Source organism: Panthera onca, chromosome C1 (genome assembly GCF_046562875.1).
Source record: "Panthera onca isolate mPanOnc1 chromosome C1, mPanOnc1 haplotype 2, whole genome shotgun sequence".
Lineage (NCBI taxonomy): Eukaryota > Metazoa > Chordata > Mammalia > Carnivora > Felidae > Panthera > Panthera onca.
In genome coordinates, this window is record NC_138346.1 from 198,241,725 (window position 1) to 198,262,362 (window position 20,638).

General features: G+C 60.5%; 1 protein-coding gene across 1 annotated transcript in view; it reads left to right on the forward strand.

Annotated features, from left to right (window-relative positions):
* The window catches only part of SDC3 (syndecan 3), a 35,299-nt gene that overhangs the window by 10,150 nt on the left and 4,511 nt on the right, over positions 1-20,638 (forward strand). The window contains exons 2-4 of the mRNA XM_078452139.2: positions 15,743-15,860; positions 17,850-18,463; positions 20,269-20,560. Coding sequence (XP_078308265.2) covers positions 15,743-15,860; positions 17,850-18,463; positions 20,269-20,560 — 1,024 coding nt within the window. The remainder of the gene's footprint in view (positions 1-15,742; positions 15,861-17,849; positions 18,464-20,268; positions 20,561-20,638) is intronic.

Sequence of the window (20,638 nt, forward strand, 5' to 3'; positions counted from 1 at the left end):
CTCCCAGCTCTCAAGCACAGAGCGCCTTTCTTCAGCCCCTTCTTTCCTCCCTTCTTCTTCTAGATTTCTAGACCGTGCCCCTCCTCTACATGTTAGGATTCTTTGCTGGGCCCCACAGTTTTTTCATAGCTTCTGATTTCCCCACAGGGTTGCATCCTTACCTCCCTGGAGCTCTCACTTGGATACGTTGTCGCAGCAACTCTGTCATTACATCATCTCCCTGTTGGGCCCTCCCATGGGCTACTGGGTTTCATCTCCCCAAGTCCTGGCATGGCTACACTATTGCCTTTTCCACCTTTACACATCCTCAGTCTGTTTTACTTGGAGTCCCCCCCCCCCCCCCGCCCCGCAGTGGTCACACCTTGTCTTCCCCAGCCCCCTGCTCCTCTGATCCGCAGAATTGGAGAAGTGACCCCAGGGAGCAGCGGGTACGAACGATGTAGCCTTCCTGCCTCCTTCAGCTGGGGGAGGAGGGGCAGACTGGGTCCTTTCGGCCTCCAGCTTTCTGGAAGGTGGACACACGGTGGGCTTCCAGAGGCTCAGGCTTGGTTACCAGAGATCTTCCCCACCACCCCGGCCTCCCCCAGCAAGCCCCCTGCCCACCTCCTCCTCCTCCTCTGCCCACTGCTCCCCCCCTTCCTCTCTGCCACCCACCCTCCTCGCAGATGCCCCTGCGTCACTCCCTCTCTTGCCGGTTGGAACCTCTCTTCTGCCTGGCTGCCACTTAGTGGGGCTAGGACTTGAGGAGTCCCCTGGGGGACAGGGGTCTTGAGGGCCGAGGGGGTGGTTAGGGCCAGACTCTACTCTTCACCCTCCTGGACCCAGATGTCACCCTCCCACCCCCGTATCTCCATTGATCCCTCCAGAAAGGTAGTTTCAAGGGCAGAGGGCTACAGGAAATCAGCCTCCCATCTTGCTGTTCACATGAGGACCCCTGGCCCGGTGAAGCTAGGACAGCTCCCCCAGGGCAGTGGCTCCTTGGGGACCTCTATGGAGCCGAGCCCTGGCTCGGCTGGGTCCTGTTCTCGTGTGAGGCCGGGGAGCTGTGAGGCTTGCTGGAGGCCGGTCTCCGATCCAGAAGAAGGGGTTCCGGCTCTGTGTTCAAGGGACGGTCTGCGAGATGGTGGCTGAGCCCGGGGTGATCTTTTTCCCCCGTGGAGCTGAGACCACGGTTCAGTTCAGGTTTGGACGAGGGGCTGGGTTTGTGTCCGCGCGTGTCGCCGCGTGTCTCTGCCGATGCGTGGGGCTCTCGCGTCCGTGCGGGGAAGGACATTGTGGCCCACGCCCCTGTTCCAGCGGCTCAGGTGTGGCCAGGCCCGGAGAATCGGGAGAACCCAGACTGCTGTCTCTCTGCCTCTCGGCTGTGGGGAGCCTGCCCCCCAACACCTTGGCTGGCCGTGGATATTAGCAGCTGCCGGGAGAATGCTGGGAGAATTGGGAGACGCTCTCCCCGGCGTGGGAAGGTTGATGCACACCTAGAAACATGAACACGTGTGGACGCATTTGCGTATGTGATAGAGTGTGCGGACCCGAACCTGCCCAAGCACACACAGACAGGGACACACACGCTCTCCCTGCCACCTCCGTGCACGCGTCCCACTCACGCGAGCACAGCCAGACCCGCGGGGTGGCATCTGAGCCCATCTGAGACCAGCACAGGTGTGCACACACAAATGTGCCCGCAGCATGCCCGGAAACAGCCCTGAACGTGCCCGCGTGTGCACACGCGCACGCACGCACGCTGCTGGGGCTCTTGTGCTACGGGGAATGTGTCCGCCCTTAATCCCAACTCTTAATCCCAGAGTCTAGGGAGCCCAGGCCAGAGGGGCAGCTGGTCATCTGGCCTCCTTAGCGGTGATTAAGGCAAGGGCGGGGGCAGGGTGCACAGGGACGCAGAGATCCGTCTTCTGCCTGACCTCCAGGGACACCACACGCTCAAAACTCGGGTTCCTTCAGAGATTCGGTTATATGTCCTTTACGGGGCCCCGGAAACAGACATCCTGGGGAGGAGGGAGATGGGTGTGGCTGTGTGTCCCTGAGGAAAGGGACACCTGGGGTCAGGGAGGCCAGGCGAGGTGGTCCCTTCATTTAACCGCTTACCCGATGTGGACCCTGAGTCAAAATCTTCAGCGTCTCTGGGAACCCTGTTTCTGGCCAGAGCATTTCCGGACCCAAGTGCAAAGATGAGGCCCAGCCGCGAGATGCCGAACTTGGGGCCCTGGGCCGGGATGGGGGTAGGGAAGCTTCTAGGAGGAAGTGAGGCCCGAGCCGGGCATTGAAGGTGCCAGCGCCTGGGCTTTTGGAAGTGCACGGGGACACTTTTGGTTGTCACAGTAACGGGATGCTGCTGGCATTTCCGGAGGGGAGGGGAGTGGTCGGGGCTGCTAAGTGGTGGCAGTGTCCCGTCCAAAGGACCGTCCTGCCCAGGTGGCAGTAATGTTCCTGCTGAGAGATGCCGTTAGGTCATGAGATGTGGTGAGGATGCTTCTGGTGGGGGGTCGGTGTGGACCACGCTCGAGTGACACTGTCCCTGGCACACCGGGGGGGGAGGGGGGGGACAGCCCATATGGCCCAGGGCACTGTAGTAGAGACTGTGTGGGCTGGGTCCCCCTCCGCCCCTCCCCCACCGCCGGTGTCTGGATGGATGTGTATGGAGGTGGCTCTGCTAGATGGGGCAGAGGGTGGTGGGGCCACTGACTCCACTTGCCCTCTGCCTGTGACCTCTGCTTGGCAGCCGGGTGGTGAGTGTCACACGGCAGGGCGTTTGTGAGGACTGGGGTGCACTGAGCCCAGAGTTGAGTCCGTTGCAGTGCCCAGAGCTGGTGATCGGGACTGGTAATACGGGGGGCAGTGGTCATGAGAGGCTTCTGTCATCATCGCGGTGACGGTCGTGACCCGTGTCCTTGTCCCGGGGTTTGGGGAACAAGACTGGGTCCCAGGAACCGTCCTTGCGTGCCATCTAACTTGGAGTTCCGCTTTCCCAGTCTGGGCCCTTCTCCTGTAGGCGCTGACCGCTCCAGTCCCTGGGCCGGGCCCCTGGGACGCATTCGTCCAGCCTTCTGGAGGGGCGCTGCCCTGGCCTGGGGTTGGGCTGGCCCCGGCGGAGCGCCCTGCGGGGAGCGGGGCCAGGCCGGTGGGACTGGGGCTGGAGCCTCTGACCTGCCTGCGGGGCGGTCAGGTGATGGGCCAGGTGAGACCCGAAGGCGCTTTTGGTCAGGGAAGCCGTGTTCAAGTGACACGTGAGGAGCGGAGGGCCCGTCTCATCCTTGGGCTGCAGGGCATGCGGGGGCCAGGGTGCTCAGGGTCCCTAAATCCCTAGTGGGCATCTGGACTCCCTCTGAGCTCGGGGGGAGAGGGTTCTCCCTTTTGGCGGTGGACTGAAGACGGGCTGGCTGGACACAGGGATGTGCCGGACCCACGGGAGGCCAGCGGATGATGTCAGGGGAGGGCACATGGGGCCCTGGGGTTGTCTCTGGCACCCTCCGCGCCACGGTTGGGACTGAGGGCCAGGGGGTCCTGGCGGAGGTTTTGGCTTCCCCTCCTCGGGATCCTTGGTGGCCCCTGCTCCACGAGGCTCTGTGAAGTAGGTCACCCCTTCCCCTCTTAGGGACCAGATGGGGGGCTGGAGCCAGGGACGGGGGAGCTTGGTGTGGCGGTGGACCGGAAGCAGTGGACTATGCGGGTGTAAACATCGTGTCTGAGTTCACCGGGCACCTGCCAGACTCAGGCCTGGCCCTCAGGACAGATGGGCCGCTGTGTGGAGAACGGAGAGTGGACACCAGCCTGGGGGGTGGGTGGGTGGGTGATGGTGGCCGCCAGCTGAGATGGGCGGGGACTGGTACCAGGGAGCCACGTGGAACGGGACACGGGGTGAGGGATGGGTCCTGGAGACATGTCTGCCCTCAACATTGCTTTAGACGGCCACAGGGGGCCGGGGACCGATGGGCTCGTCTTCACATTCAGGTGTGCTTTACCTCTGGGGCCCTGCCCCCCTTCCTGGCAGGGCTGCATCCTTATGCCCCTCCCTGAGGGCAACCAGGGGTCTGGGCACGGACAGAGGGCACCCCAGAACCGCGGAGGGCTGGAGGTGGGGCACTGGGGTCTGAGGGGGGGGAGGGGGGCAGCCAGCCTGACTTTGGAGCTGCCTCCCTTCTCCTGGGTCACTCTGGGCCAGGCCTGCCCCCTTCCTGTGGTCCCACCTGCAAAGCGGCCTTTGACAAGAGCAGAGGAGGTAGCTGCCACGCTGGGCCTGTCCCACTGCGGTTGGCAGAGTCAGTGTGTGCCCTCCTGGGGGTGAGGGCTCGGGAGGCTTCACCCGGGGCTTCGTTGGGGGATACTCAGATGGCAGAGGAGGTGAGCTTTGCCCCTGCTCACCTCCTTTCCCATCTGAGTATTTCAGTTTAGGCTCTGCTGTGTGATCCTGGGCAAGTTTCTTACCCTCCCTGAGCCTCAATCTCCCATTCATTCTCTCCTCCCCCCACCCCCGACAAACGACAGCTTTATTGAGATTGAACTCCCATACCATACAACTCACCCATCCAAAGCATCCCGTTCAGTGGTTTTGAGTTCAGGGTTACACAGCCGTCACCGATTTTATATATTTTTAGCAGCCCCCAAAGAAGCCCTGTACCGTTTAGCAGTCACTCCCCATTTGTCCCCAGTCCACCGGCCCTAAGCAGTCACTTCTGCTTTTCTACGGATTTGCCTTCCTTGGACGTTTCGTACGAGTGCAATCACACAACATGTGGTCTTTTGTGACTGGCTTCCTTGACTTGTCGTCACGTAGTTCAGGTTCGCCCGCGTGGGAGCGTGCACCAGAACCTCACTCCCTTCTCTGTGGAGCAACGTCCCGCCGTGTGGACTTGCCATCTTTTATTTATCTATCAGTTAATGGGCACCTGGGTTTGGCCGCTGTCTGCCTATTATGAATAATGCTGCTATTTTTTTTTTTAATGTTTATTTATCATCGAGAGAGAAAGAGACACAGAGCACGAGCGGGAGAGGGGCAGAGAGAGAGGGAGACACAGAATCCGAAGCAGGCGCCAGGCTCCCAGCTGCCGGCACAGAGCCCGACGCGGGGCTCGAACTCACAGACCGCGAGATCATGACCCGAGCCATAGTCAGACGCCCAACCAACTGAGCCACCCAGACGCCCCATATATATATATATATATATATAAACGTATGCTTTCGCTTCCCTTGGATACACACCCCAGGCGTCGAATTACTGGCTCATCTGTAACTCTCCATTTCACGTTTTGAGAAGCTGCCAGACCATTTTTGCAAAGCGGCCACCCTGGTGTTGATCCCCGCCGGTGCGTGAGGCTCCAGTCGCCTCGCCAGCCCTTGTTATTTCCCAGCTTTCTGGTCACCTTCACTCTCGCATCCGTCCGTCCCTCGGGTATTTATGGAGCATCTCTATTTGACGAGGCGGGGTGCTCGCTGCAGAGTTAGGGGGAGGACTTGCCCCTTGAGGAGCTGTTTGGATTCAGTGGCACAGTATCTCCAAAAACCTCTGTGCGCCTAGGGGCGGGCGATAAAGACGATCCGGGGTGGAACCTGGGGGTGGTCAGGAATCACGGGGGCCCCTGAGAGCAGAGGAAAAGCGAATCTGTGTGTGCTGATGACCTCCCGTGTGTCACTGCCATTGCTTCAGTCCTCACGACCCTCTGGGCTGTATGGTCTCATTTGCAGACGGGAAAACTGAGCTTCAGGGCCAGGCAGCTTGCCCCAAGGTCACCGAGCTGAGAAGTAGCCAGGCTTTGGGCCAAGAACCTGTTTGGATAATCTCACTTAATCCTCCCAATGCTTTGAGGTTGGTTCTATTCTTATGCCCATTTAGTAGGAGAAGCAACGGGGCTCAGAGAGGTGGGCTTATTTGCGCAGGATCACACAGCTCCCTGGGGGCCGGTGCTGGGATTTGGATCCGAGCAATCTAGCTTCAGGACTCCTGCTCATTGCAAGGCCCTGCCTGGTGTCCTGGGGCTCAGGAGATGGCAGGGGAGAGCCTGGGCACCTGTCTGCTCCTCCCCTTTCCCGGTCAAACCCACAGTGCCGCACAGAGGGTCATCTCGGGCTGGGGCTCTGCCATGCCCCCCCGCCCCCCGCCCGCCCCGGTCTTTTGGTGTTGATTCTTTGCACCCCACTCTCCCATCTGGGCAGTGGCCGTGGTGGACCCGCATGGCTCACTACCTGAGTCTGGCTCATTCCATCCCTTGGAGCGGAGCAGCTCAGAAGCCAGTGGGACAGCTCAGGGCTGGGGGGCGGGGGGCGTGGCGTCTCCACCATGTGTGAGTTATAAATAACACAGCAGATGGGATGGTGAGGGGGTCCACAGCCCGGGTCCGCGAGGAGGCTGGGCTTGGACACACGCAGATGGGGACACTTTGCGTGTGTGTGTGTGCACCGTGTGGCCTCAGGGTGCATGCTGGCACGTGCCTGAGAGGTTCCAGGGAGGATGGCAGAGCTATGAGGTTTCCCAGGACAGCTGGAAGGGCTGGGCCTGCCTTGGGCTGCCTCCAGGGTCTGTTCAGTTTCTCGGGGGAGGGCTGGGGGTCACCTGCCTTCAGGTGGCCCCCAAGATCGGGCTGAGGATCCTGCCCGTTGGGCTGGACTTCTTTCAGGTTCTGTGGGCATGCGAACCAGACAGGTGGCCCTGGGACCTCTATGTGCTCGCCCAGCGCCTTCCCCACCCCCAGGCCTCACTTCCACCTGCCTTGGCTGCCCCCCCCCCCCCCCAACCACCATTCTGACACATCGCCTGAGTTCTCTGTGACCTCCGGCAAGTCGTCTGACCTGTCTAGGGAGTAAGGAGGACCTTTGCGCCTGACTCCCGTGTAAGGAGCCTGGCATTTAGCAGATGCTCAGTAAATGCTGCTTCCCCCCCCCAGCCCGGGGCCCGGTTGTAAAGCGGCTGAAATCACAGGTTCCACTGGGAGCCTGCTAATCTGCAGGGTTTTGCATATAATTTGCATAGTGATTTTATGAAAAAAAAAAAAAATGCTGGGATGAGTCTGTTTCTCGTCCCTCCTCCCAGCTCAGTTGGAGTCCTCCCGGTTGGCTTTTGCAGGAACCAGGGAGAACCTTTGTCCCGCCCCCTGGTTTTAGGTGTGGGGAGACTGAGGCCAGAGGACAGGGCCCCACGCAGGATCACATAGTGATTGGGGGTGGGACGTGGGTGGCGTGCGTCTGTTGAGGGTGATCCCGTTTACGGGATCCATCGAACAAGTATTGATGGAAGCTGGCTGTGTTCCAGAAATACCCCGGGCCCTGGGAACACAGGAGTGGCCTTGCCAGACCTGGTCAAGGGCAAACTGAGGCCTAGTGAGGTGAGAGCGCTTGACCGGGGCTCTCTGGGAGCCCGGACTGGAACATCTGACCCCCATGCTGGCTTGTTCCTTGGAGGCGTATGGGCCTCAGGAGTGGGCAGGCAGGCCCGGTCCCCTTGATCATTGGCGGGGATTTTTGCAGAGGCTGGGGACTCCGTCCCAGAGGTAACTACTGGTGAGTCATGGGGTGATGGGTGGGGCTGCTCACCTGAGCCACGCCGTCTGTCCGGGGAGGACTTACCCTTCATGTCTGTTCATTCCCAGACGTCCAGTCTGTCTGTCTGTCGGTGCCTGTACAGGGTGCTGTGCGGAGGTGGGGGGACTGGTGGTGGTGTGGTCCCACCCCTGAGGAACTTCCTGGTGGGGCAGGGAGTAGGTGTATGCTGTAGTACAAAGAATGTGGTCTTCGCGGTTCGGCTAATCCTGGGTTCAAATCTGGCCCCCGCCGCTGCCGTGTGACCTCAAGTCAGTTGCTTTACCTCTCTGAACTTTGGGATGCGCACCTGTGAACTGGGGATAATAACCCTTCGCCGGGAAGCTGTCTGGGAAGAGAACCGAGGTGAGGTGCATAGAGAGAGTCTGGCACGTACCGAGCGCTCCCTCCGTGGCCGCCAACTCTTGTCCATGGTAAGGGAACGGAAGGGCCCAGGCCTCATCTGGAAAAGTGCCCAGGGAAATGAGTATCACGTGACAAACTGGGATAATCTGCGCGCCTGCTCCGGGGGTCAGGAATTCCCTGAGCCCAGGATCTGGTGTCAGTGAGGCTGGGGTTCAAGTCCTGCTGTGCCCCTGCTGGCGTGAGAGTGTCCCGCCATCCCCGGCACCTTGAAGGGTTTAGGTGGGGGGAACAAGAGGGGTAGGCAGCCGGGGGAGGAGGCCTCAGTGGGTGGCCCTGCTTTCAGGCACCGGCTTGGGGACAGGAACAAATGAGCAGTGTGAGTCAGGATGGCCAAGAGGGTGGCACTGGACAAGGCAGGTGGCTGGGGCTGGCGGAGCGATGACGGGGCGTCCCAGCCCGGGGTTGGGGAGGGGGGGCTGCTTTGCCCAGGGTCTGGACGGAGGCTGCATGGTGGGCAGCTGAACGGTGGCCAGCCTGCACCCCCAGCCGCGACCGACGGGGATGACAGGGCCAGGAGCTGGGCTCGCAGGAGATGGAGGGTGAGTGGGTGTCCGGGCCAGCCTGCCCCCAGACGTTTCCAGGCCTGGGGAGGGAGCGGGCCCCGCCAAGCCATCCCGTCGCTGCTGAGACGTGCTGCCCAGGCTGTGCCGGCTCCACCAGGCTTTTGTGTCCTTCCCTTCTGTCCCACGTGCCCTTCCGTCTGCCCGCGAGCGTCCTCTGGGACGAGCTTACTGGTGGGGTCTCTGCAGGATGAAGGGGCCCAGGAATTTCCAGACTGGAGAGTGGCAGGGATGGGGACACAGAAAGAATGTGCTCTTTATTTATTTGTTTGGAGAGAGAGGGAGAGCACACACACGTGTAAGCAGGGGAGGGGCAGAGAGAGACGAGAGGGAGAGAGAGAATCCCAAGCAGGCCCCATGCTGTCAGCACAGAGCCCGATGCGGGGCTCAATCCCACAGACCGTGAGATCTTGGCCTGGGTCGAAATCAAGAGTCAGATGCTTAAACCGACTGAGCCGCCCAGGCGCCCCAAGAACGTGCTGTTTCTAATAATCAAAGGACTCTGAGTTTATCATAGAACATTTGGAAAATACAGACAGGTCCTGAGGGGAAAAAATGAAACACTGCCTGTCATCCCAGCACCCAGAGAGTCTCTGGAAAGCCTTAGTAGGATTCGGTGTTTAGAAATCCACTTTGGTGGGGCGTTCTTTAAAGCAGGATCGTGTTGTCTAGTTTTTTCTAACTTGTTTCCTAAACTCAACCATGATAATAGTATTCATAGCCAGCGTTCACTGAGCAATTCGTTAATGTGTCAGAGTCTCCTGTGCACCCGGACTGGGTTATTATCTTTGTTTACCAGGAAAACCGGGTCGAGAGAGTTAAATACCTGCCCAAGGTCACCCAGGTATTGAGAGACAGAACCATCTGTACGATCCCATCAATAGCCGAGCCGCATTGCCTCCTGACAACCAACGCGTGCATTTTCCCCTGTCCTTAAATATTCTTTGAAGCAAGTAAAAAACAAAAACCTTCTGTTCCCCATTCATGCCTTTTTAATGGCCTGAGAAAAGACAGCGCAGGCTTATGAAAACTCAATTATTGATAGCTACATAATATTCCATGTTATGGTTATGCCTTCATTTATTTAACTAGTCCTCTGTTGGGAAGGTCGGTTGTTTCCACTTGTCATCGGTAACATTTCCCCGGGTCTCTTGAACTGGAGGACTGGGTTCCCGACTGCCCAGAGTGTCAGAGTCAGAAAGGCCCTTAGAGCACCGAGCGAGTGAGGCATCGGGAAGTACGTAGAAGGGGGCTGGTCTGGGGCTCAGAGGCTGTTGCCTCCTGCGCTGGGAGTTGCTTGCTCTCCGGGGCGCCCTGGGGGGGTGTGGGCAGGGGTAGTCCTGCCCAGAGGAAGGGGGATTCCGGGGAGGTGGGGGGGGGGGGCACAGGGGTGTTTTTCCGCTCCCTGAGCTGCCCAGGTGGGAGATTGGAAGTAGGCTTCTGGAATAAGGGTGGTGGGACAGGGTACGCCTCTGTGCTTTGCTGACTGTTTGGGGTGTGTGTGTGTGTGTGTGTGTGTCGGGGTGGGGGTGGGGGGTGTCTGTCAAGTTTAGCCTGGGCCTTCTCTGCCCCTCCCCCCCTGCCCCTCCCCCACGCCCTTCTCTCTGGCCCTGGGGCTCTGTGGCCCCTTCCCCAGCAGGTGCCACCTTCATGCCCCTCACCCCTCCAGCAGCAAGCGAATGTGGCGGGTGCTGGGTTCCCAGCCAGGGCAGCTGTGGACTGGCAAGGGGGTGGGGACCGAGGCGTCCCCCTTCCTGGTCCCGGCTCTCCATTGTGAGCCCCCCTCAGCTGTCCTGCTGCCCAGAGCCTGGCCCCGGCCCACATTCCTGCCGTGACGCTCTGGGTCTCCGGGTTGGAGCTGGTGAGCGTGAGGGGCACTGAGTTCTCACAGGACGGAGGGCCTTCTGGGGACAGGGACTGGTGGGGACAGAGCCTGTGGGGATCCAGGGGGCTCTGCCGAGACCACCCTGCTCCCACCAGCTAGTGGTTACGTCACTGCGTGTCCCTGGACGGATCCCTTGACTTTCCTGAGTGCCGCTTGGCAGGCTCGGTCCCCACCCCCACCCCTCTTAGCAGGGACTGGGGTGATGCAAGCCCTTCGCCTCTCTGAGCCTCAGTGTTCACATCGGTAAGAAGAAAGGGTAGAACCCCGTGATCACCGAGGCCTAGTTTGGCCTTGAGGTGAGGACCGAGGTGGGAAACGTGCCGTGGTAAGGCTGACCACCAATTATTCTGTGCCACCTGTGTTACCAGTGTCCCCGTGTGACCGAAGAGAGGCTCAGAGAGGTTAAGTAACTTGCCCAGAGTCAGCCAGCAAGTAAGCCGAGCTGGACTTGAACCCAGGGCTGTCTGAATCTAGAGCTGGGCTCCCAACTCCTGCTCACACGCCTCTAGTCACCGAGAGCGGGGCGCCTGAGTCTGGCTCATGCAGGGCAGGAAGCTTGGGCAGAATTAATTATACTTGATTTTATTCTTGGCTTTTGCGGCACGATTAGCAGTGCTCAGGGGTGCTGGGCTCCTGGCCCCCTGCCAGCTGACCTAATTTGTGTGTCTGCGTCTGTTTCTGTACCTTAGCCTTTCTCCCCGCTCATCCAGCCTCTCTTTTTCTTCTCTCTGCACCCTCCCCTGCTGTGTGGCCTTGGCAGGGCCTCTTGACCTCTCTGGGCATCCGCAGCCTGGGTGTGACCGTCCTGATTCTATTTCCCACCACGAGGATGGCGAGGCTTGAATGAAGTAAAATCTTCGGAAAGGATCACGGAACGCCGAGCGCATAAGGGACACTAGCTGCAACTATGTCCACTTATCCAACTCTGGATGTTGGGTCCTGTGCTCAACCCGTTACCTGCGTGATAGTATTTGATTCCCAGAGCAGCTAGAGGAGCAACACACTATTAGCGGCATCCCCATTTTACAGATGAGAAGGCTGAGGTGCTGAGAGACTCAGAGGCTTGCCTGATGTCCCACGGGTAGCGGGGGGAGCGGCCGATCCATTCCGGCTTCACCTCTGTGCTTTCCTGTTTCTCAGGGAATGCTCTTGATGAGGGAGGGCAGGTGATAGGGGCTGGGCCTGGGGGACCCCAGACTTCGAGTCTGGGAAGGAGGCTGGGGGCAGAGGGAGGCTCCCTGGCTTTCTCCCTGAATGCACCCCTGCACTCAGAGGGGAGGAGACATACCTGAGGTCCACCTGATTCGGGTCCGTCCCCCCCTTCCCCCAGGTGGCAGCCCCTTGGGAAGGGCTCACCCCAGCGTTGTGTATGCTTGTTTGTACCCAGAAAGGAAGCCTGCATGGTGTGTGTGTGTGTGTGTGTGTGTGTGTGTGTGTGTGTGTGTGCGCGTGTGCGCATGTGCATGAGGGTGCGGGATTGCCTGCTGTCTGCAGTGTGTGGGTGTGTTAGGCGCGTGGATGCGTTTATCAAGCATGAGGGGGGGTTTACCCAGAGGTGGGGCGCAGTGGGGGGCAGGGGCAGGCCACAGGGTCCTAGGGCCTTTGGATTCAGTTCTCCTTTCAGGGGATGGCATGGATAAGTATGCTAATTATGCATGGAATTATGCAAATGGAGAGGTCGTTTGGGGGTCGAAGGCTGTTGTCACCATTCTCCCCTGGCACTTTGTGACTTCGGAGTCTTTCCCTGCTGCCTCCCCGGCTCAGCTCCCGGCCCCCATCTCTTTCCTCCCTCCTCTCCTGGTCCCCTGGGAGCTGCAGCCACCAGCACCCCTGCAGTGTTTCTGGGGGGCACCCACTGAGTTCCGGCCCCTCCAGCTGGCCCAGGGAGGGGTCAGGCTGGCATTCAGCTGGCTGGGGGGGGAGGGGGCTGGGCAAGATGGCATCCTGCATACCCCCACCCCCACCCCCACCCCCACAGGTGTCCCTCGCATTAAGCTTCCCAGGACGAATTCAGGGGTGACTGGGCTGTTGGCCACCCCTCCTTCCACCTCGTCTGGGGGCCACTTACTATGCAGAAAGGATGTTCCCTTGGATGCGGGTTTGGAAAATCACTGAAGTGGCCCCTTCCCCAGCTCTGTCTGATTGCGCGCGAGGCTAAATTAAGATGTGAGAGAATTCGCTCCCCGCGCCTGCCACTCTCGCCTTCCTGCTTTCTCTCTCACTCGCCCGCTCACCGCGTCCTCCCTGCACTGCCCCCTCCGCTTCCCCCCTGTGCCCCTCTGACCCCTGGCTTCCCTCTGCCCTGCGCCTCCCCCCTCCCCCCTCCCTGTCATCCTCTCTATTCTTCCACTATCTTTCCCTCTCCTGCCCCCCTCCATCTCTGTGGGAAGCTGGAGCTCCTGGTCCTTAGCATGGAGGAGATGGTCGCCATGGTAACGGTTGTCATGTCGATGGCTACTGAGCTAGGGATGAATAGTATCTAGGTGAGAGCTACCTGAGTGGAGGCTGATGGGTTCACAAGAGGCTCCATGCTTGTCTCGGGGCCTCAGAGCTGCACCGTGTGCCCCCCCCCCCCCCGCCCAGTGCCTGCCCCCGATGCGTGGCCCTCTTTGTACCCAAAGGCGTGCCAATGCAAGGTGCCTCTCTGAGGCTGCCTAAGGGTGTGTGCATCAGGGTGTGTCTGTATATGTTCTCTCTCTGTCTCTGGGAGTATCATTTCAAGAGTCTGTGTGGCTTTGGGGCGAGTCTTTGGATTTGGGCAGGCCCTTCCGGGAGCAGATTGTTAGGGGCTATTGCATGGCATTGGTCACCCAAGAATCATGAGGACTCCCTATTTTGGCTCCCATGTTGACTCCGGTTTGGCCACCCCCCCGGGGACCTCAGACTTCTTAGAACCCCTCCTCCCGGCTGCTCCCTGGCCTTTCCTGGAAGGATGGAAAGACAGTGAAGACAGCTCCACTCACAAGCGCGCTGTCCTGCTGTGTGGGCCCTGAACAGGAATTGCACATCTCTGGCTCCTGGCTGCTTGCCTAAGAATTAGAACGTCTCCAAGGGACTCCAGCTTGGCTGGCCCAGCTTGAAGAGGCTGGTGGTACAGGGAGCCTTCTGTTTCCCTCACCGGGGGTCCTAGGGGTTCGTTCTTTTGGGCAGCGGGGGCAGAGATGGGAGCTGGGGCAAGTCGGATGATAGCTGCTCTGAGCTCCTGGAATGTCTGAAAGCGAGAAAGACCCAGCAATTAGTCACGGGAGCAATTACACTAATTGTTCCACTCCATGACTCATTGGTAGCAAGTAAATACTGATTAATTCATTACTTTGCGTGTGTGTGTGTGTGTGTGTGTGTGTGTGTGTGTGTGTGTGTGTGGTAACAGGGGTGGGGTGGAGGGCATCTCTTGGCTTGCTGCCCTGGCCTCTTGCCCCGGCTGGCCTGGGGAGGGCTGCAGAGCAGGTGGTCGAGGCTGGGGCAGGAAGCCAGGGTTGGGGTCCTCTCTCTAGCTGTGTGCAAACCCCAGAAGGGGGCCCATCAGGGGGCTGAGGACCGGCTCGCGGCGCTGGCCCGGTCCCCTTCCTGCTCCACACTCCTTTCGTGGTTCCCATGTCGGTCAGACAGTGCGAATGCTCAGACTGTCCCTCAGATCTGCTGAACCACCGAGTTCAGTGTTCACGATATTCTGACGTGCGGTCAGGATGGAAAGGAACCGGTTTCCAGGATGGAGTTGTCAGTTGGTCGCTGAAAGCCCCCTGTGATGGGGCTTCCCCAGCTGCAGCTCCAGCCCGCCCCTGCCCCGGGCACTAGTCCCATCTCCCAGCTCAACCCTGTTTCTTAACAGGCATTTCCTGAATACCTACTATGTGCCGAGCAAGGTCCCGCCTCCATCCATCGAGATGTAGTTCTGTAGGGCAGGCTGTCACCCAAGCAGACCCAGCTCACAATGGTGATAGGCGTGAATTCAGAACCATAGGATCCTCGGAAAGATCAGAATAGGGTGGGGCTTCTCGAAGGAAGTAGAGTGGAGGTTCGCTGGCCAAACACTGGACAATGAGGGGATGGGAAGGAAGAGTGTTCTGGGCAGAGGGAACAGCATGAGTGGACAGGAGAGACCAGGCACATTCCGGGAATAGAGAGCTGCCAGCGTGGCTGGAATCCAGCAATTGGAGGGATGCAGAGGGACCCCAGATGAGGCTGGAGGGCGGGCATGGCCAGCCTGGGGAACACGGGCTGCACTTCCCCACCTCGGAGACTTGGCGTATTTCTTTCTCTTCCCTCTGCTGGAGATGCCTTTCTCTCTTGTTCCGTTGTTTCAGCCCCAAGCGCTAATCCCTCCAGATCCGTCTCACTTTCCTGGGGAAAGCCCTCAGGGGCAGGGACTGTGGCTTGACTTGGCTTGGAGCCAGGGTCAGAAGTGTAGCAGGGGATGGGGCCCCGGCTGCCCCCTTGGAGGGGGAGGGACTCCTGCCTTGCTTGCCCCTTGTGCTGGCCGTCCTCCAGGGTTGCAGTGGGGAGGGACGGCCCCAGCTCCGGGCCTCCCCAGCTTCTGACACTGGGAGGAGTCTGGGGAACCTGCAAGGAGCCCCTCGCACCCCTCCTGAGGTGGAATTGGCTTTTGGGCCCTCAGCTGACTCGGGCATCGAGATCCTCTGGGGGTGGGGAGGTAGGCCACCATCCTGGTTTGGGGAGGACCCAGGGCCAGGGCTGGAGTCTACACTCCCTTCTCTCCCTCCCCCTCTCCACTCTTACCCAAAGTACCCCCCTCCCAAAGCCCCTCGTCTCCCTAAACCCCGTGTCCGACTAATCGCATTGCCTTTGAGACTTCGATTGGGTCCCCAGCAGAGTCTGAATCTCGTCGTGTCACGTGCTCTCTGGTGACCTAGGGCAGCTGGGTGGGCCTCAGCTGCCTCCTCTGCAGAACGGGGCTGATGACCGTGGCCACGCCAAGAGTCCCGCCAGGCTTCCCGGGCACCACACACACATCCGCACGCCGTGTGCTCGCGGCACCAGTGAGGCAGGCACTGTGGGTAATGAGTACAGAGCGGTCACACGTTTAGTAAGTGATGAAGGCGGGACTCATCCAGCGTTCTGGCTCTAGACCCCCGGTCTGCCGCCCAGCAGTTCTGCTCAGGGCGTCGGGGAGTGGTCCGGGTCCCCGGTGGGGGCAGGAAGGTGGGGCTGCTGTCCTAGCCTCTGGGGGGGCAGGAGGTGGTATTCAGGCCCACCCTGGCCCTGTTGGCCCGTGTGGTGGCCACGCCTGACGCTGTTCCTCAGTCGCTTGGCCCACGGATGTGTCTGCTGTCCCTCTGGGCACGTCCGGGCCGCAGGTGCTGAGCTCTGTGCCCGCCTCTGCCTTCCTCAGGCTCAGCGCTGGCGCAGTGAGAACTTCGAGAGGCCCGTGGACCTAGAGGGCTCTGGGGATGACGACTCCTTCCCCGATGACGAGCTGGACGACCTCTACTCGGGGTCCGGCTCGGGCTGTAAGTACCCACCTTCCCCCCCCCCCCCCCCCGCCCTTGCCCTGTGCCTGGGCAGTGCTGTCTGCCTCCAGTGCCCCAGCCAAGGCTCTGGGATCACTGGGAACAGGGGCCCATGCAGGCTGGTTTCCATGGTGGGGGTGAGGGGCCGGGGTGGGGGGTGGGGTGGTCAGGCAAGGGAAGCTTCTGGGCCGCAAGCACGGGGAAGGGCAGCCCGTTCTCCCGGGACTGTCGCCAGGGCTTTGAGACCTCAGAGCTCAGGACTCGCTGCTCCCTGCGGTTCTCTCTGCACTGTTTGCGTCTCCCTGAAGACCTCCCGCCTCTGCTGGGGAGCACGGACGCCCCTCAGTAACCCAGTTTTCAGTACTGCCCTGACCTCTTGGAGGAACTTAGTGTAGTCACTTCTCGGATCTGCAGGGGCGCGTCCTCAGCAGAAACCATTTGACTGACTCCGCTTGGGTCAGGTGGCCCCCTTCCTGTCCAGTCAGCTGTGGCCCAGGGTAGAGTTCAGGGAGCGGTGGAAAGGGGCAGACGCCTCCACCAGTGCCTGGGACAGCCCGGTTCTGTGGCCTGGGAAAGGCCAGGAGAGCAGTGTGAGGTGAGGGAGGTTGCCCCCGCACCCCTGGTTTGAATCCCAGCTTCGGCGCTTAAAACCTGTGCTACCTTCAGCCACTCTCCCCCTCTGAGTCCCTGTGTTCTCACCTGGGAATGATAGAAGAGCTATGCCTTCTTCTCAGAGCCTCTGGAAGGCTTCAGCGTAAGGTGTCAGGGTCTGGAACAGGGGAGGAGTTCTAAAAATGGTAGAAAAAAGGGGTGTGTGTTTGGGGCACCCGGCTGGCTCAGTCAGAAGAGCTGTGACTCTTGATCTCGGGGTCTTGAGTCGGAGCCCCGCTTTGGGTGTTGAGATTACTTTTTTTTTTTTTTAATTCATTTATTTATTTTGAGAGAGCGAGAGAGCGCAAGGGGGGTAGGGGCAGAGAGAGAGCGAGTGAGAGAAAATCCCCGGCAGGCTCCACGCTGTCAGCGCAGAGCCCGCTGGCGGGGCTCGAACTCACGAACTTCGAGATCATGACCTGAGCCGAAGTCGGACATTTAACCGACGGAGCCACCCGGGCGCCCCAAGATGACTTTTCTTTTTTGTTCAAAAGGGGTATGTGCTGAGATTGGGCCCTGTGAGAGGGCAAGGCGGTCTGGCGGGATGGTACGAGGTCTCTGTGCTCTGGGCCTGGCCACCCACAGTCCTCTACCTCTAGTCTCCCCGCTTTAGCCCTACTCCATGGAAGCCCCTTGCAAGTTAATCTTTGTAAAATCCATCTCTGCTGGGTCATGTCTCTACTCCTGAACCTCTCTGGCTGCTCTCCACCCCTCCTCTGGCTGATCAGGGGCCCAGGGAGTGGGCTGCACCCTCTCTCTCTCTCTGTCCCCTATTTCCTCCCGGGCCCCTTCACTTGTCCTGGCTCAGAGTCCGCCAGATTGCTCAAGCATTTCCCTGTAGGAAGGGCTCCTTCTCCTCCTTGCTGTCTTCCTGTGGCCTGTGCCTCCGGAGAAGCCCTTAAGCGCCTCATGCTCGTGGCGGGGGTTTATCTAGGCCTGGCTTTTCCCAGAATGCCACTCCCCTGCTTCCCCCGCCCAGCTTTTAGCAAGATCTGCAGCCCGTAGGGCTTTTGTTGCCTCTGCCTGGATTTAGGCTGCCACTAGGTCCAGGCTGGGGGGTCTGGAAAAATCAGAGAAGACTTCCTGGAAGAGGTGCCCCCTCCACCCGAGGACTTTTTGGCTAGGCAGGGAAGGCTTAGGGAACATGCACCAGCCACCAGCCAGCTGTTGACCTGTGGGCAGGCTGTGCCTTACGTCTTTCCCTCATCTTGTCCCGGGGAAATTGCATGGAGTGAGGGCTGGGATCCGCCCCATCTTGGTGGCCATTGCTTACCTGGGACCCTCCTGCCCTCACGATCAGCCAGCTCCCTAGCTCTCTCCTCTTCCCCACCCCCTCAGACTTCGAGCAGGAGTCGGGCATTGAGACGGCCATGCGGTTCAGCCCAGATGTGGCCACGGCAGTGTCCACCACACCCGCGGTGCCACCCACCATGGACATCCAGCCCGTGGGCACCCCGTTTGAAGAGCTCCCCTCCGAGCACCCCACCCCGGAGCCAGCCACCAGCCCCCCGGTGGTGACAGAGGTCCCGGAAGAGCCCAACCAGAGAGCCACCACCGTCTCCATGCCCACGGCTACCACTGCTGCCACGACCGCGGGGGCCCTGACCGTGGCCACGGTGCCCGCCACGGTGGCCACCGCCGCCCCCAGCATCCCCGCGGCACCCCCTTCCACGGCCATCACCTCTGTCATAAGGACCACCGGTGCACAGAGGCTTCTGCCTCTTCCGCTGACCACGGCGGCCACGGCCCGGGCCACCACCCCAGCGGTGCCCTCGCCTCCCACCACGGTGGCCGTCTTGGACACAGAGGCCCCGACACCCAGGTTGGTCAGCACAGCTACCTCCAGGCCAAGGGCCCTTCCCAGGCCAGCTACCACCCAGGAGTCTGACAGCCCTGAGAAGAGCACCCTGCCCCTGGGGACCACGGCCCCTGGACCCACGGAAGTGGCTCAGGTGAGCAGTTTGGGGGAGAACAGGGAGTGAGAGCAGAGGCGGGTGGGTCGGGCCTGGGCAGGGCGGGGACCAGGAGGGTCTGGAGATGGGCCAGACATGGCTAGAGAGGCTGAGGCCAGAGGGCCAAGGCTGGGGGCGTGAAACACAGGATGGGGACAGAGGTTGAGGTGGATGGGGATGGAAGGGAGACTGGCCCTGGGGCCTAGGATGTTGGGACAAGATAGGGATGGGGAAAGAATCGGGTAGAGCGTGGTTGGTGGGGGGCGGGGCAAGGGGCCTGTGCAGGGCCAGGGGGCAGGCATCCTGGAGTGAGCTCAGGAAGTCACCGATTCTTTCTGTACGTCCCATTTCCTCACCTGTGAGAAGGAGGAAATAATAGGACGCCGACCCTAGTGTTGCGGGAATCATCCAAAGCGCCTAAAACGGGGCCTGGCAATGGTAAACCAGCCAGAAGCTTCGGTATCGTCACGGTCACCGTCATCGCCGTCGTTGTTAGTCTGAGGGTGACTGGGGGGGGGGGGGAGGCCGAGGGAGAGGAGAGCCCTCAGCTCACGTGTGCGGCGTGCTGCCTGGGTGGCCGGCTCAGAGCTGAGCGTCCCCGTGCCCGCCCTCACCCTGGCATCCACGCTGTGGGCGGCACTGTGCCTGGTTGCAGATCAGGCCTCACCCGCAATGGCAGAGTCAGCATCTGAGCCCCGCAGTTGGCTCTAGAGAGAGGCCAGGGCATGTGTGTGTGTGGGGGGGGTGTTAGGGGTGAGGGGTGGAGGGTTGAAGGGGGGAGGATGCGGACGTCAGGACTGTGGGGGTGCATGGGATCAAGGAAATGGGAGCAGTAGCCTGGTCCCTGCTGGGTGGGCTGGGCTAAGAGGGGAGGAGGTCGCACTGATTGGGGTTCAAAAGCCCTTTGCAGCCGGCCTCACGGAGGGAGGAGGGCCCTCAGGTGGGAGAGGTGCCTTCAGGTCCCCCTCAGCCCCTCTGACTCCCCAGCCCCGGCCAGATGCAGACCCCGCCTTCAGCTCCTCTGAGCAGCTCGGGCAGCCTGGTACTTCGCAGACGCTGGCCAAGCAGGAAGGAGAAACAGTGACAGGGGATGGAGGGCGGGGCACCAGGCCCACCTCGCCCTGCTCACCCCCGAGGCACCTACATCCTTGCCCCAAACCCAGCCCTGGTCCTGCTTCCCCCTGGTGGGAGCCGCCGGGCTGGTTTCCTGGGCGCTTGCCTCCAAGGGGCATCACACTCTGCATTTGTACACTTGAACTGACCCCCGGGCTGAGGGCCTCACCCCTGCCCCAGGTACGTGGCCTGGGGACCAGGCAGCATCTAGCAGTCCCCAAACAGCAATTCGACAGCGATCTCCCAACGATCGTTATTACCAAGAGGCTATTACCAAGAGGCGGCTAGAGGGGGAGGTGACAGATGGGGTGGGGATAGGATGTGGCCAGGTGAGAACGGAGGCGGTGTGGGGTGGTTACAAACACGAGACGTTGGAATTGGGTGGATCTGGATTTTAGTTCTGTTTCTACTGCTTTACTAGCTGTACGTCCTTGGCAAGTCACGTCACTTCTCTGAACCTATTTCCAGCCCTATAAATCAGGGGTAACAGTACCTCCTTCACGGGGGTGTTGTGAGGGCAAAACGCCCATGACGTGTTTAGCACAGTGCCTGGCACATAGCGAGTGCTTAGTTAAGTAAGTGTCAGACCCACTGGGAATGCGGGGTGGTTTGGGCAGAGGTGGGGGGGGGGGATGCCCCATGGCAGGAGGGGCTGAGGCCTGGCTCCTAGGCTCATGCCTCCCTCCCTCCAGACCCCAACTCCGGAGTCCGTCCTGACCACGATCCGGGATGAGCCAGAGGTGCCCGTGAGCGGGGGGCCCAGCGGGGACTTTGAGCTGCCGGAGGAAGAGACCACGCAGCCAGACACAGCCAATGAGGTGGTGGCTGTGGGCGGGGCTGCAGCCAAGCCGTCACCTCCACCTGGGACGCTGCCCAAGGGTGCTGGCCCAGGCCCCAGCCTCCTGGACAATGCCATCGACCCAGGCAGCTCAGCTGCTCAGCTGCCTCAGAAGAGCATCCTAGAGCGGAAGGAGGTGCTCGTAGGTGAGGCTTGGGGCCTGGGAGGAGCCCCGAGCGAGGCAGCTGGTCGGGCCTCAGTTTGGATGTCTAGGGACCTGAGAA